This window comes from Aplidium turbinatum, chromosome 18 (assembly GCF_918807975.1).
Source record: "Aplidium turbinatum chromosome 18, kaAplTurb1.1, whole genome shotgun sequence".
Lineage (NCBI taxonomy): Eukaryota > Metazoa > Chordata > Ascidiacea > Aplousobranchia > Polyclinidae > Aplidium > Aplidium turbinatum.
The window spans coordinates 10,387,915-10,402,305 of NC_137489.1; the positions used below are offsets into that span (position 1 = coordinate 10,387,915).

A 14,391-nucleotide genomic window follows, 5' to 3' on the forward strand; every position below is an offset into this window, starting at 1 on the left:
TTAGTTATAAACAAAGATAGCTCAGTTGGTTAGCATATGACTTTATGAACAAAGAAGCTTCAAGATCAAGCTGCGCTGGTTCGACTTTCAGAGTGTGTGCTCGAGCAGCGCACATTAAGGACTGCTCTCCATTCAGCGGCATCTAATGGATGGAATAATTCCCCGGCAACAGTACTTTAACAATTGGAAACTTCGCTCTTTCAATCTTGATGACTGGGCCTGCGTCAGTACTGTAACTCTAAGTCTCTACAAGTATGCAAAATTGCCGGAATAAAGCTCTCAAAGAAGCTTATCATACCCAGTCTAAGGATAAAGATTCAATCAAACCAAACAATAATGCTGCATTTATCATGTATCAAATAAAAAAATGCACACAAAGGGACATTTAAAGTTAACTAATTTTGATAAAAAGTACCATGAACAAGATCAAACATGAATTGTGAATAGTGCTTAAGCAGCAAGCCAAACCTTCTTTAGAGCTCTCTGAGATTGTATGTAAATGCTTTTCTACAATCAACACAAAAATCTAGGTCTCTTGTTGGAAGAGTCTTGAATTTGTTAGGATATTATATTTAGATCATCAGATTATAGGGTTGATATGTGTATTTGTGACCACTGAGGTAATTGCGTCCACTTAACAAATTTGTAATGATTTTGCAATTGAAACTAATTAAACAGTAAAAATTTAACAGTTTATTTATCAATAATGTTATCACAACTTCTGTAAGTTTTATCTTTTTACGCTAACTAAGTGACTTGTTGGTTTTCATATCACGATTTTAGAAAAACTCTGTTTTAAAAATGGCATCCTGACTTTCAAGCGGCATAAAAATAAATATGTCAACGAGAAGCACTTTTATCAGGTTTTTTTACTTTTTGAGCATTTTGTGACGAATTGTTTATTGACCGGATTGTGCAGAATTATTCCCCCAGAATGACAGTAGTGTTTGGATACAGTTTGGAAGTAAAACAACAATCACAAATGCGCTATATATCAAAATTTTAATTATTATTTTTAGAATATTATCATGATAAACCAACAAACTACTCTTTAAATTCATCAATATTTTGTTTGTAAGAAGTTGCATGATGGCATATAAGAATACATTCATGGTGAGTTTTTTTTTTCTTTGATTACTAGATTACTTTAGTATATCGTAATACCACTGCAATTACCCCACTGATAATGTGTTAGTATTGCAATTTGGTTTTCATATTTCAAGTTTTGTTTTTGTTGAGTAGGATGCATTTTATTTTGCATTGTGTGCTTGTATTTATTGCTTGTTGAATAATCAAATATGTTAATAATTATCTAAACATGTTTTGGTGGCTGCCTCACTTTAGCTTTTGTTTTGTCACAACTGTACCACACTTTTGTAAACCTGAACCGGTGCCCCTAAATCTTGAAGTTTCTTTATTCATTAAGTACACCACTGCAGAATGGCCCGTTTTGGTGAGTCCGATTCGGTGAGTCCGATCCCTTAACGGGGGATTTTTTCATTTTTTTTTAATTATCATTGCCGTTTTAGGGTTAGGGGTTAGAGGTTAGGAACTCACCGAATCAGACTCACCGAAACGGACTCACCGAATTGGGCTCACCGAATAGTAGCAGACCCCGCCACTGGACGTACCCTCAATACGCGATTAGCCGATTACACATGGTTTATTAAGTTGAGTAAGCTCACTACATTCTCTATGTAAAACATTATATGCGACTTGAAGAGTGTTATATCCCATTTTTTTTTCAATACAAATTCTATCTAATTGTGTAAACTAGTTGCTGCAAACTAAAAATTATCGTTGGTGCAAGCTTAGTATGGTAGGCTAATCTTACACAATATGACTTATATACTGTATTAGTGTATACTGTATATAGTGGTTATTATTGGCAAATGGGTGTTTTTTCAATTCCTTTTTAATTCAAAAAAAGTTTTGACTGCCCCCACCCCCTTGAGAAAATCCTGCATACGCCACCGATCTTCTTCGTGACACAAACAAGCTTAATTGATATGTCATTCGCTGCATGGCTGTGTAACAAATGCAATGTAAACTTTTTAACACTTGATAAATATGACATTTTTGTGTTTTTCTATTTTATATACCAGATGTAAAATAAAAAATTTGATGTCTGATTGAAGTCCCGTGTCCACAGAATTACTGACTGTAACTCAGTTTTCAAATCACATGCAAGCAACACGTTAACAAAGCACATGCAAGCAACACGTTAACCGATGTTGTTGGTTTAGGGAAATGTTGGATTTGATGAATTGAAACGCTACACAAAACAAGCAACTGAGTTTGGAAGAGAACTTGTTAATATTCTCAATGAAAGGCATGTATTTCTTATGTTTTATGCAATCTCAAAAGCTTGCACAGTTGCTGATGTTTATGTATTGGTTTTGTTTACACATGCAACAAAACATATATTGCATTTTTACTTCGTTTGATGGTCTTTTATCTGTAAGAGAATTCAAAAGAGTCCATTTACTTTGCAAATACTAGATCGTTAGTTATAATTATGATATACCAACAGCTACACTCTGCAGTGAGACTTTTGTAATGAATGGTTGCAAAGTTGCAGTATGGACGAAAATTCCTATCTTCATTCTAAGTTGCTTTTATGTTAATTATGACCTTCAGAGCACAAGTGGAACAAACTTATGCCAAAACAATCAGACGATTGGGTCAAAGAGTTTCCAAAGCTACAACTCTTGTACTTGGTTCACCGTTAACTAATGCCTGGAAAACGGTGGGAATGGAGATGGAAAAAGAAGCTGATATACACAGGTATCTGACTGTATTTAAAAGTGCGCTATGTTAAAATGAACGCATACACTGTTCTATTGATAACCAATTTAAGAGTAATTAAGTTGTAGAATATAGATGCACATTGCGTCATCATTGTTCAAAATCAGTTTTGTTACCTCTATTGAGGGTAGCTGATGCTTTCCTTGCAGCAATTATTGGCATAATAAAGAAATTTCAATAAAGATCGAGCATCAATTTATAGTTTTGTCATAAAAGACTGTGTGTAACAATCACATTCAAATGTTGCAAAAAATAGTATTGAATGAGAAGAAATGTGACTTGCACTTGACTTTGGCTGCCTTGAACTCGAAAGGATCATTAATGCTACGCATGCCGTGATTTTTGACTGAATGCATTTCGCAGAAAACTGATGATTGTTATTGAAATTATTTATTAGAGACCTCAGCTGCCGTCTCATTGAAGACTGCATGAAGCCTCTCTCAACAGTGACAGAAGGACAACTAAAACAAAGAAGAACGGTATGCTTTGCCAGCCTTCGAATGCGTCTTTTTTGTCATCTGCACATGTTGAATTAATGTAAAAAGACTGAATTGCGGAGTGGCTTTTACAGTACGGTTTTTGCTCGTCTAACCTTAATAAGAAGTCTTATAAAATTAATATGCGGCTTATCGACTTGCTTTGTTTAAGAGTTCAGTGGTTACATGGGTGATGATGACAGCGCATAAAAATGTTGCGCGACATTATTCTTCATTTTATATCTATTATGTAAATGAATGCAGATAGAGCAACAGGTTGAAGCTGCTGGAAAGACGTGGACTGAGAGGCATGCCGAACACGTCAAGGTATGTCGGTCTAACCGTACACGGTGCAGCACTGCAGCACAGTATAATAATTGACCACCTTGTTTTGTACTGTAATCTTTTGGCACGTTATAGAACGATTCACGACTTATTGATTTGAAATACAACATGTTTGCTACGTGGCGTATTGGTGAAGGACAGATGTGTGCCACTGGCTGTTATAGACCTTGTTTCGTGGTACCAACGAGATTTTGAAGAGAGTTTGTTTCTCTGTAACCGTCATATCTCTTTCTGTGTATCTTCTATCATCATGCTTTTTATTCACAAAACCGTCAACTGCAGAGCAAAAAGCGTTTTCACCAAGCCACCAAAGAAAACGAATCCCTACTAGAACAGATAAACGGCCCTCGGCCAATGACGGAAAAAGACCAGCAGAAAGTAAGCCGGATTCTAATTTATGTGATCGAGATGATATTTTCTCTGGTGGTCAGATTACTGCGGTGCCCTCGATTGCGAGGCCAACGCTATTTGAAGGAGTTTCATTCGTGAACGTGCTCACAGTTATGGTTAGCTTTACCACTTCGGTTTCAATCAATATTTACCCGCAGTTGAAATGTCACTTCCTAGCCAGCAAGTCATTTTTACGTTAGTTCAATGTGAATAGATGTTGAATCAAGGTAAAAGCGACTGCTCTGCTACATGGGTATATTGTTATATAGCGTTCTTCACAAGAAACTTGTTTAAACATTACAGTGTGGTAAAATGTGTACGTACGCATACAGCCCCATGTTCTATTGTATTATTATATACAAGGAAGTCGTAAACGGGGTTGCGCAAATCTTTTATTCACACACCTTCCGCAAATATTGTCAACTTTCGGTTGACTGGCCTTCATCTACAATGAACATTGTCTTGAAAAACATTCATTGTTTTGTCCGTACAAGACGTGCACTCAGCTAGCTAAATCTGTCATTTTTGCATTTTAATTTTACATTTACACTTTAATAATTATCTTTTTACTGTGTAAAAGAAAGGATTTTGCTTCGTGAGAAAGGCTTTAATTTGCATTATATTTTCCAAGAAAAGTATCGTCCTATTTCATCAGATATGAGTATGACACAACTGAACAAAACTACTTTTAGACCGCTATCCACCCTGTAAGTCGGCTCTTTTTACATTAATTCAACGTTTGCAGACATTAAATTAATGTAAAAAGGACGGATAGGCTCTATACAGCTGTAAGTTGAAAAAAGTACAAGCATCTGTTTTTGTTTTCACTGATCTCTAATGTGATACAGAGCAAGAAAAAAATGTCAAAATTCTTACGCCATGTGCTGCTGTAGATCTCCATTAAAGGTCTGCGTCACGCTGGTTCCTCTTTTTTCATGATATTTTTACCATGCAGTTGCATGAGATACAATTACATGACATTTGTTATATTGACTATCATTTCTAAGTAAGGTTGTACCAACGTTATTCTTGCACAGTTAATCACAAAGCAACTAAAGCAAGTAGACGTGGTCCAACAAGCCGACTTGCAATATCACAATTCCCTGCTCCAACTGGAACGCAGCCGCCAAGAATGGGAAACATCAAGCTTCGAATGCTGCGATGCTGCTGAGGTATGAAATTCCTGTGGAAATAAGCTACTCGATTTCTTCTTGCGAAAGTTCTATCTAAATACATGTGCTTTAATATTTTTCTACCTGGGTTTACATCAGTTGCATTTGTAACATTATATCTCAGTCAGCTAATCAATCATTTTTTGCATTAACTCAACGTCTGCAGGTTACAAAATCGATGCAAACAAGGTGGATTTTTGCTAGTTTTTTCACCACATTGCTCTCACTTTTGTACCCACCCATCTATTGTTTTTTGAGGTTTTAGACTAAACTTTAATTGAAAACCTGCACCTTCGGTGGTGCAAAGACTCACGATGCTGTCATGCAGAGTAGAAAAGAAACGAAAAAGTGACCTACGTTAAGTGAAGACGCTGTTTGTTTACAGGAGATGGACAACAGTCGGCTCACCACTTTGTGTGACGTCATAAGAACGTATTCCAACAACATGCTCGATGTTTCGTCAAAAATGAAAAATGTGAGTTTTTTTAATTTCTTATCAAATGTTGGAAATTATCTTGGTTTTTGAAGGTGTAGATAAGGTGAAAGGAAAAGCAAAAACCCAGTTTTCGTGTGCCGCAACCCTTTTTAATGGGTTTCATTGAGTGTCTTGCCTAGACCCAGTGCTCGTCTTGCACAGTTGTGTTGAATTCACACGTTAATCATACTTTCTGTTCTAAACTTTGTACAATTTTGCGTTGACACGGCCCGAATCATTATAGATGTGTCAAACCATTGACGAAGCATCGAGCGGTGTGAGTGCTGTTAACGAAATCTCCGTCGTCAGCGAGAAGCTCAACACTGTCTCCTACGTATCCGAACAACTTCTCTGTGATTATTACGTAAGTTATGTTTCAAAACTCTTGTGAACAATCCTTTTGTTTTAACGTTAAGTTTCAAATATGAACCTGAAACTCAAGACACACTCACATACTAAATGGATGTTGTATTCTCTTCTTGTTTTTGGTTTCAATTCATATTCTTTAAAATAATTTGCCAATGTAGGTCAAAACGTAGTCAAAATTTTGTTTTTACCCCCTTCCATTTCCCTTCAACAGTCATCCCATGAGTGGAGTGAAGGTGATACACCTCGAAGATATACATACGCCTGATGGCTGTGAAGTTGTCAAGAATAGCTTTTTCAAAATAGTTTCCCATTTTCTACTGTAAATTAGTTTACGTGTTTACCTGTAACGTACAAAAGTTGCATTTATTCAAAAGGGACTTGAGTAATTAACTCTACAATCTACATGTCGACTTTTTCTGGTCACTATAACCCTTGCATTTATCTTATATCTTAGTCCGTTGTAATTTCATCGTATCATGTTTTATGCTCAGTGGCAGATCCAAGGGAGAGTGATTGGGGCAGCCCCTCCCCCTGAAAAACGGAAGCGTAACTTTGTTTACGGTGTATTTACAAGGTTGGATTAATTAATGTAGACCTACACATATTTTGTTTTATTGAAATCGCCCCCGCCCTCCAGGCTACTTGTTGGATCCGTCCCTGATCATGCTACTATTGGAAGACAACTCAGCAGGAGTAGCAAAATATTTCTGCCGAGCATTGGGTCCGGAAATCAGTTGTTTACTGCGTTGTTACAAAATCTTCCGACATTCGCTATCACCTTTCCAATAACAAGGTTAAATGATTTTTAACAGCAAGAGAACTTTAGCACTCCCATGGGTGTCGACAGGCGACGAGTTTACATCAACAAGCTACTGGCACAATACATCAACGATCTCCAGAAGGAACGCTCCCACCACGACGGCTTGATACGACTTCATGAAAAGTCTGGTGACGCTGATTTTAGCGTCAAATTGAGTCAAGTAAGTAGAACTTCGTTTGAAAGATCTTCTTCGTAGAACAACCGTTTTTGCCTAGTTTATAGTAAGACGAATTGCAAAAGGGATAATTGTCCGAAAAAAAAAAAATTGCAATCACATTTGCTCTGTCCAGCTTAATGGATGGAATTCTAGTTTATTCATGATAATATTTGTTAAAACACAGTCACTTGCAGACTGCAGTGATCCATGTCTGAAGTATCGATTTATTTATTTTTTTAACATGTAATATCAGAGTTTCTTTATTTTTGATGCTAAACCATTTCCAATTTAACACTTTTGGTGATTTGGCGCACATTTCACACTCCTGTTATACACATCACATAAACACCATTGTTTTTAAAACATTAAACTTTTGTTTTTTCCCTTGTTAGTTACCATAGCTCAATAGAATTACGCCTCCTGGCATATTCTTAAGCCGGCCCTTCATTCCAGTCGACTGCAATGTTGGTTTTTTTCGATGTGATTCGTTACAAACTCAATTGCACACTCGCCACGTTAGACGGCAACATTCTTCCGAGCCACCCCTTTTCTGACAAGATTGAGCGCCATGCCGACAAACAAGTAAGTTCAGCTTTAAAGCAAACAGCCTGCTTTTGTATAAACTGTATGTTGGTCCACGCGACGTCAAGGTTATTTTATTTTCTTGTTCGCAGGGAATCATGTATTCAACTTTGAAGCTTTGCCCCGGTGAAGCAGATGACCTTATGAACAATTTGGGGATAAATCGATCATACAAAACCAAATGTGAGTTTTTAGCCAATGGTTTCAAACATGAATCCGAAACCCAGAATGTTCTTACCCGAATCTTTCGCTTCCTGTTTCAATGTGTTAAGCTAATGGAGTTTTTTTTGTTATTCTTTGGTGTGGTTTGAGCGATTGTAATAGGTTTATCTTCTCTTAGTTACAAACTCCACTTTGTCGAATTAAAACCTTGTAGTAGCTAAAACAATGCGAATGGTGAAGCTTTTCTGATAGTAAGAAGTCTTGTTTATTTGTATGACGTTGGCATGATTTTGGTAGCGTTAAGAACCGACTTGGTAACTTTTGCAATGACTTGCAGCTTTGAAAAGTCCCGCACCGACTCCTCAGCATACAAGCCGGACAATGTCTCTTCGAAGCAAATCGGGTATGTTTTTTGTACGAAACATGCAACGGTTGTATAGAGCCGGAATGGCCCGTTTCGGCTAGTCCGATTCGGCTAGTTCCCTATCATTTAATTAACAGACAAGGTGTTCGTTGCTCGAGGTATGTCTCTCCTTAGGAGCTTATCATAAAGCAGATTGCAGCTTCGGGAGACTTGCAATCTTTTAGTTTTCTACTTCAGTCCTGCCACCTTATCAATTCTCGCCTGATGGCAGATTCTCAAGAAACAATGTCGGTCAGAAAGATGAGTGCGCCTACTATCGACGGCAAAAAGCGTTCCTCGTCGTCATTCTCTTCAGCAGACTACCAGCGGTACCAAAGCGAATCGTGCAAAGCAACTGTGACGCGAGCTAAGGCTCCTCCCCCGCCTGCATCTTCGGTTCAAAGTAATAATCTTAATTTTGAAAGTTTGATTGTCATCTTCAAGCTTCTTGTTCACTCTTGCCACTGAAGTGACGTCATGCCATGTGCTAAAGATTTACTGTTTTATGATGACACATGTCAAAAGAAAAAAAATAGTTTCTTTGTATGTTTTGTGCATGTTGGTGCTGCTATAACTTTTTGTGCATTTTCTAAAGCTATCTTTCTCTTGATTTTAAAAAATAAATTAATTAACTTATTACAATGAAGCAGTTTTTAAAATCTGCTTGAGTAAATCTAGTTTTTGGGATTGTTCAGTTGATAGCTTGAATATTGCTGAATAGTAGTAGCCTAGTAGTAGTCCAGTTTTAATCCGGTGATGTCCCTGTTACCGAGGGTGACCGGATTCACCTCAAAGTAGCGCAATCGCCTTCACACCCTGCCTCCACATCGATTTGTCTAAAGCGTCCTCTCTTGTCAAGCCCACCTTGCTGCTTTCCTCCTCAACTTGCCTTATAACTTCCCAAATAACGTTATTTTATTTAGCAAATGGTTCTGCTAGTCCGTTGCGCCAATGTGTTGCAGTGTACGACTACGCCGCAACTCGAGACGACGAACTTTCCATTTGCGAAGGTACCTACTGCCAGAGATGGATCCAGCCTCTAATTTTTGGGGGGGTGCTGCTGAAATCTATTTTCATTTAAGGAGGTCCATCAGTGTGGCACTGTCAAAATGTGTCTCTGCTGTATTTGGCATACTGATAAGCATTCATGTTGTTAATACACATGTTTTTGTTTAATATTAATAAAGACCTGAAAACGGAGAAAATATGTATGAAAAATCAAGTCTTAAAAACAAGCATAAATAAAAAACACTTATATATGATATAACAAAATTCAAGAACGTGATGAAATTTTGGGAAATATTCTAAAGTTTAAAAACATGAGCAGTACAAATCACATGATTATTTCCATTGGTACACATTCCATAATCTACACAGCATCAATTCGTTACATGCTGATATAAAATGCTATGATCTATCAAAATATAAAGTAATACTAGTAGACAGGGTTGATCTTTAAGTGGTCAAAAAAGCGGTTTAAACCTGGTATTAACCGGTGAAAACTAGGTTTAAACCGGTCAAAGCCCAGAAAAATATTATTATGTAGTGAATGGTCGCCTACCTGAGCTATGGGCTATTTAGGAAATATAAAAGCAGTTGTGAGTTGTGACCATTTTGATATGCAGGCCTCGAAAAACTATCCTGTCTTTAATTTTTAAGGCATCTTAGAATATGCATTCGCATTGTTTTATTTTAACTGGATAAAATTTGATGGCAAATGTTTTTCATAAAAAAAAAATTGTTGGAATAAATTCTTGTACTTCAGTTGGCTGTGCAAATTGCTCATCGTTCTACCAAGCATTTTTTGGTTCATCAGAAACTTATTTTTAGAATTTGAATTTTCTCAATAATTGAAATAATCAACTGATTGAAATATCAAAAATAAACAGAGAAATTGAATATTTTTTGTTCCAAATCCAGCATTTAGGTTATTGTTGATCTAAACAAAATATAGTTGAACATCATTACTAAACATGGAGGGTAATATTTTTGATTCAATTGAAAAGCAACTTGAAATGATTCATACACCAAAGGGGTTTTGACCAGTAATAGATAGTCAAAACTGCCCGGTTTAAACCAGGTTTTAACTGGTTTTAACCGGGCGGTTTAAACTGCCCCGGTTTAAACCGATCAACCCTGCTAGTAGATCGTAATACCATTAGTTTATTAAAATAATAGCAGCTTGTAAAAAAAACTGAATATTAGTTGAAGGGGCCAAAAAAGATCAACATGGCCAATTGGCCATGCATTAAGTGCAGATTTTAAGTTGATGCTTTGATGAAATGTGTCGCTTGATATTTCTGAGTTTTATGCTGGCATTTTGAAAATTTTTGGAGGGTGCGCACCCCCCCCCCCCTGGATCCATCCCTGCCTGCTGCTGTTTTTCATGCTTCCAGATGCTTGTTTTTCCGCAATGGTTCTTACCAAACTTATGCTCTAGTTCTGAATTTTATATCACTGCTGTGTGATTGTGTGATACAGTTTATCAAAACTAGCTGCTTCTTTAGCAGCGGAGGTAAAACGAGTAAATGCTGTATCTTTTACGTTCAGAAACATAAAAAGAACCTAGGCAACAAACATAGACCTTTTATGAAGCAATTTGCACTGACACCTCAGCAGCAAAAGCAATACGAGTAAATGTCTTTTACGTTGAGAAACAAAATAGAGCCCACGTAGTAACAAAATTATACTTTTCATCAAACAGCTTGCAGTGAGAAAGCTTTAAAATTATCATTGAAGGTTTGGTTTCACATTTTTGTCCAATAATTCTTTATCTATAACGCTATGCTTGCAGGAGAGGTGATCAACATACACGAAATGGGGATAGATGGCTGGTGGAAGGGAGAACTGAACGGACAGACAGGATTGTTTCCCGCTAACTATGTAGAGTAGCTTGCGACATACTCTGCTGAAGCTGCAAATATTCTTTATTAAAATCCACCAGGTGCCCTTTGAAACGTACAGTCGTACACCCCTTGATTTTTACTTGCTCTTTTTATCAAATAGAAGTCTTCCCAGAAATTTGTTTGCGCCTTAGAGATTTGGCATAATATTTCAACAAGTTTTTTAATGCCGCTTTCTTTTATCTGTCCGGTTTTCTAAAGTTAGCTTAGCATGTTTTAATATTATTTTGTCATTCGGAATATCTTTCAGGCTTTAGAGTAGCAGCATTTGTGTATCATCAATGTAAATAAAAGAATACACAGTATCTCATGACATCAATTCATTTTGTATTAGGTGGTGGCTCACTTTTGTGCGTGTAGTATCAACTTGGAGTATATTTTGTTAATTATGTGCTCAGCGAACGATATGCATAGGTCAATAAATGCCACTATGGTTTTACATTGTGTTTCGTCATGGGTGCGTATAAACAATTTCCCATACAACAAACCAACGTCTGCAGACGTTGAATCAATATGAAATGGACTGCTTTGCTGGCTGGGATTGGTATAATACACATGGTGTAATAATTCTTTGTGTCCAACAATGTATCATCAATGTGATAATCGAAAAATACTGTATTTGTAGCCTGTTTTTGTGTATCGGAACTATTTTTTACTTCCATTTTATCCTCTGCCTTATTTACTGTAACTAAGTAGTTTTTTCTAATAGTTGTTGTGCAGTGTAATTTTGACCACGCTTTGCTATAACGATCATTTGCTGATGTTAATCTGTCGATACAGTGAGATTTTTAATTATGCAGGTTTTTATCAAACTGTAGTTCAGCTTTTCTATTTGTTTCTATCTTAACATTTTTTCACTGTTTTGAATAAAAGTGTTTTATTTACCGCATATGTCCATTGAGATGCAGGCCACCAACTAACCGTGAAAGGAAACTTTTTGATAAGAATTGTTCTGAGTATTTGCAAATTGCATGGTGAATTGGTGATGCTTTATTACAATGTTGGAGATCAATGCTGAGTGGGACTAAACATTCTTAGATCATTAGACATAGCCTATCGACAGCCCACTGTTTAAAACACAGGTTCTTAACTAAAGGTGCATGCACCACTAAAAGGTGCTAGACCTGTCCCACGGGATCGTAATACTAATTAGATTAGGGTTAGATGCTTGTTTTCCTGTTTTTTTTTTAAAACCATTTTTCTGAATTCTAGTTGACCCCTTTTTCAGCTGTTCCAGAAGGGGGTGCGAAAACTGGTTGGTGATTTAAAAGTGGTGCCAATAAGGAAAAATGTTGAACCATTGGTGGAAAGAATAAAGTGGAAGACAACAACATGTTAAATTTTTATTAGAAGTAATTCTGCTAAAAGTGACCAATTATAGACAACAAAAGAAGCTCGATTGTAAGAACAATGAGCATGTCTCCTGTGACGGAACCGGCGGTTGGCATCCGGAGAGGGCGGTTGAGTTGATAATTTGGGTCTAGTAACTTACCAAATAAATCTTCTGGCCCCAAGTCAAGACACAAGTAAGAAAAACGCACTACGGTAGGCCTATATCTGAAGAGTAGCCCTACGCGGTAGTTTCTTCAAGTTTTAGGGCTTCTTGGAAAGGTAACAGGCCCTTAAAATCATTCCGAGTCTAAAAGTACCCCCTGTCAGCTAGAGACAGTGGAGTTCCGGGACGAATCACTTTACTGATTTTTCTTGCGATATGGACAACTGGAGGGTCACTGCAAAATTCAGTACTGCCACATCTGCAAAACCTCACTGCAGCAGTGTGATGCTATCTACTGTTACAGTGTTACCACTGTAGCGTGATGTCTGCCGCTGCGTTATCATGACTTGAATAATATTAAATCAACATGATATCTCGTTTTTCTACAGTATACTGTACATATATTTCGGCAATACAAACTTTTTGCAGTTATAGACAGGTCGCATACGCTGCATCTGGGTATGTGACATATGGCGGTAGACCTTAAGCTAGACCTACCATACGTCCCGGTTTGGCCGGGACAGTCCCGGTTTAAACGTCTGTCCCGTCCCGGTTAGCAAAATGTCCCGGAATTTGCTTTAGTGAAATTTTCAAAATTAACTCCAACCTGATGCAAAATTATGAAATAATTCCGTCCCAAAAGGCATAACTTTGCTTTAACTCGAGGCTTATTTTAATATCTTAATTTTTTTAGCTTATTAGGTTGAGTAAAATATCGCGCATAGCTTGAGAAATCCTTTAGTTACGGGAATAATGAGTGACGCTTATTGCGTCATTATTCTATTGACTTCAATGAAACGATGAAGCCAATGGTTTCTGAATGCATCCCCTAATAAATGTTTGATTTGTGAGTTGTCAGTGTTATTTCTTTGTTCTCAGTGTTTGTTCTTTTTTTTTTCTTATAAATGTCTGATTTGTGACTTAGTGTTGCTTAAATTAACATGTATTTTCCTTTAAATAAAGTAATAAAAATTTTTATTCAATTTAAGTAGAATACTTTATTATGTAATATTAAAGCTTATAAATATAAACATGGAATAAAATTTTGCCAAGCTCAGGCCTTCGGCCTTTCGTCCACTTATTTCATTTATAGTTTTGAGTTTGTCCCGGATTATGCCCAAGAAATTATGGTAGCCTAAGTCTACCTTAAGCAGTAGTTGCACCAAATTTTGTATTGACACTAATGACCCTCCAGTTGTCCCCCTTCTTTCTGAGTGAGCAATCCCCTACTTTTACCATCCCTACTGTCAAAGCTACTGCATCCGGATGTGGGTGGTCCACCTTCGTCGGAGAGTGGGCCAGGATTAGAGAGTTAATGCTTGCTATTAGCCTACCTATTACATACCTTGAACAAATAATTTATTGAAAATCTGCTGTGGTCGTGAAAGAAAAAATATTTAAAACATAACTTCAATTTTAAATCAAATCTTGTTACTCAAACTTCTAAAACAAATCCAGTTTTGATTTGATGATATTGCTCAAATACAAGGTGTTCGTCTTAATTTGATCATAAAAAAAGGATCACAACAAGGTTAAATTAGCTACAATTTTATTGGAGCAAGCCTCCCAGATCCTCTGTTCTGCTAAACTGCAGTATTTGGTGTGGCGACCTTGCCATATCTCAAACTGATTATCCTGTTGTTATCCTGTTTTGGTATCAAACACGTTATAACTTTTGCGTTTTTTCGCCCTTTCTGGACTTTATCTATTTTTGGCATAGCCTATGTTGTTTTTTTGTTGTGATGGTCAGAAATAGAAACAATGTGAACTTTTTTGACCTCGACTTTTAAATTGTCTATTTTATTTTACGAACCTCACTCAAACTGTGTCAACA

At 36.9% G+C, this 14,391-nt stretch overlaps 1 protein-coding gene across 1 annotated transcript; it reads left to right on the forward strand.

Moving 5' to 3' along the window:
* Positions 1–1,017: 1,017 nt before the first annotated feature.
* Positions 1,018–12,074, forward strand: LOC145787466 (nostrin-like). Its single transcript, XM_082599214.1, has 16 exons — positions 1,018–1,113; positions 2,247–2,332; positions 2,641–2,787; positions 3,206–3,287; positions 3,549–3,611; positions 3,912–4,007; positions 5,057–5,191; positions 5,577–5,666; positions 5,911–6,030; positions 6,848–7,015; positions 7,466–7,594; positions 7,687–7,777; positions 8,094–8,159; positions 8,392–8,562; positions 9,083–9,169; positions 10,954–12,074. The coding sequence occupies exons 1-16, from the start codon at positions 1,087–1,089 to the stop codon at positions 11,049–11,051; spliced, it is 1,656 nt and encodes a 551-aa protein (XP_082455340.1). The 5' UTR covers positions 1,018–1,086; the 3' UTR covers positions 11,052–12,074.
* The last annotated feature ends 2,317 nt before the right edge of the window (positions 12,075–14,391 follow it).

Bases quoted from the DNA above. Each gene is read 5' to 3' on its own strand.
- LOC145787466 (XM_082599214.1), top strand. From the start codon at position 1,087: ATGATGGCATATAAGAATACATTCATG. The intron at 7,595-7,686 runs GTAAGTTCAGCT...TCTTGTTCGCAG, and splicing joins AGCGCCATGCCGACAAACAA to GGAATCATGTATTCAACTTT. The intron at 8,563-9,082 runs GTAATAATCTTA...TATTTTATTTAG, and splicing joins GCCTGCATCTTCGGTTCAAA to CAAATGGTTCTGCTAGTCCG.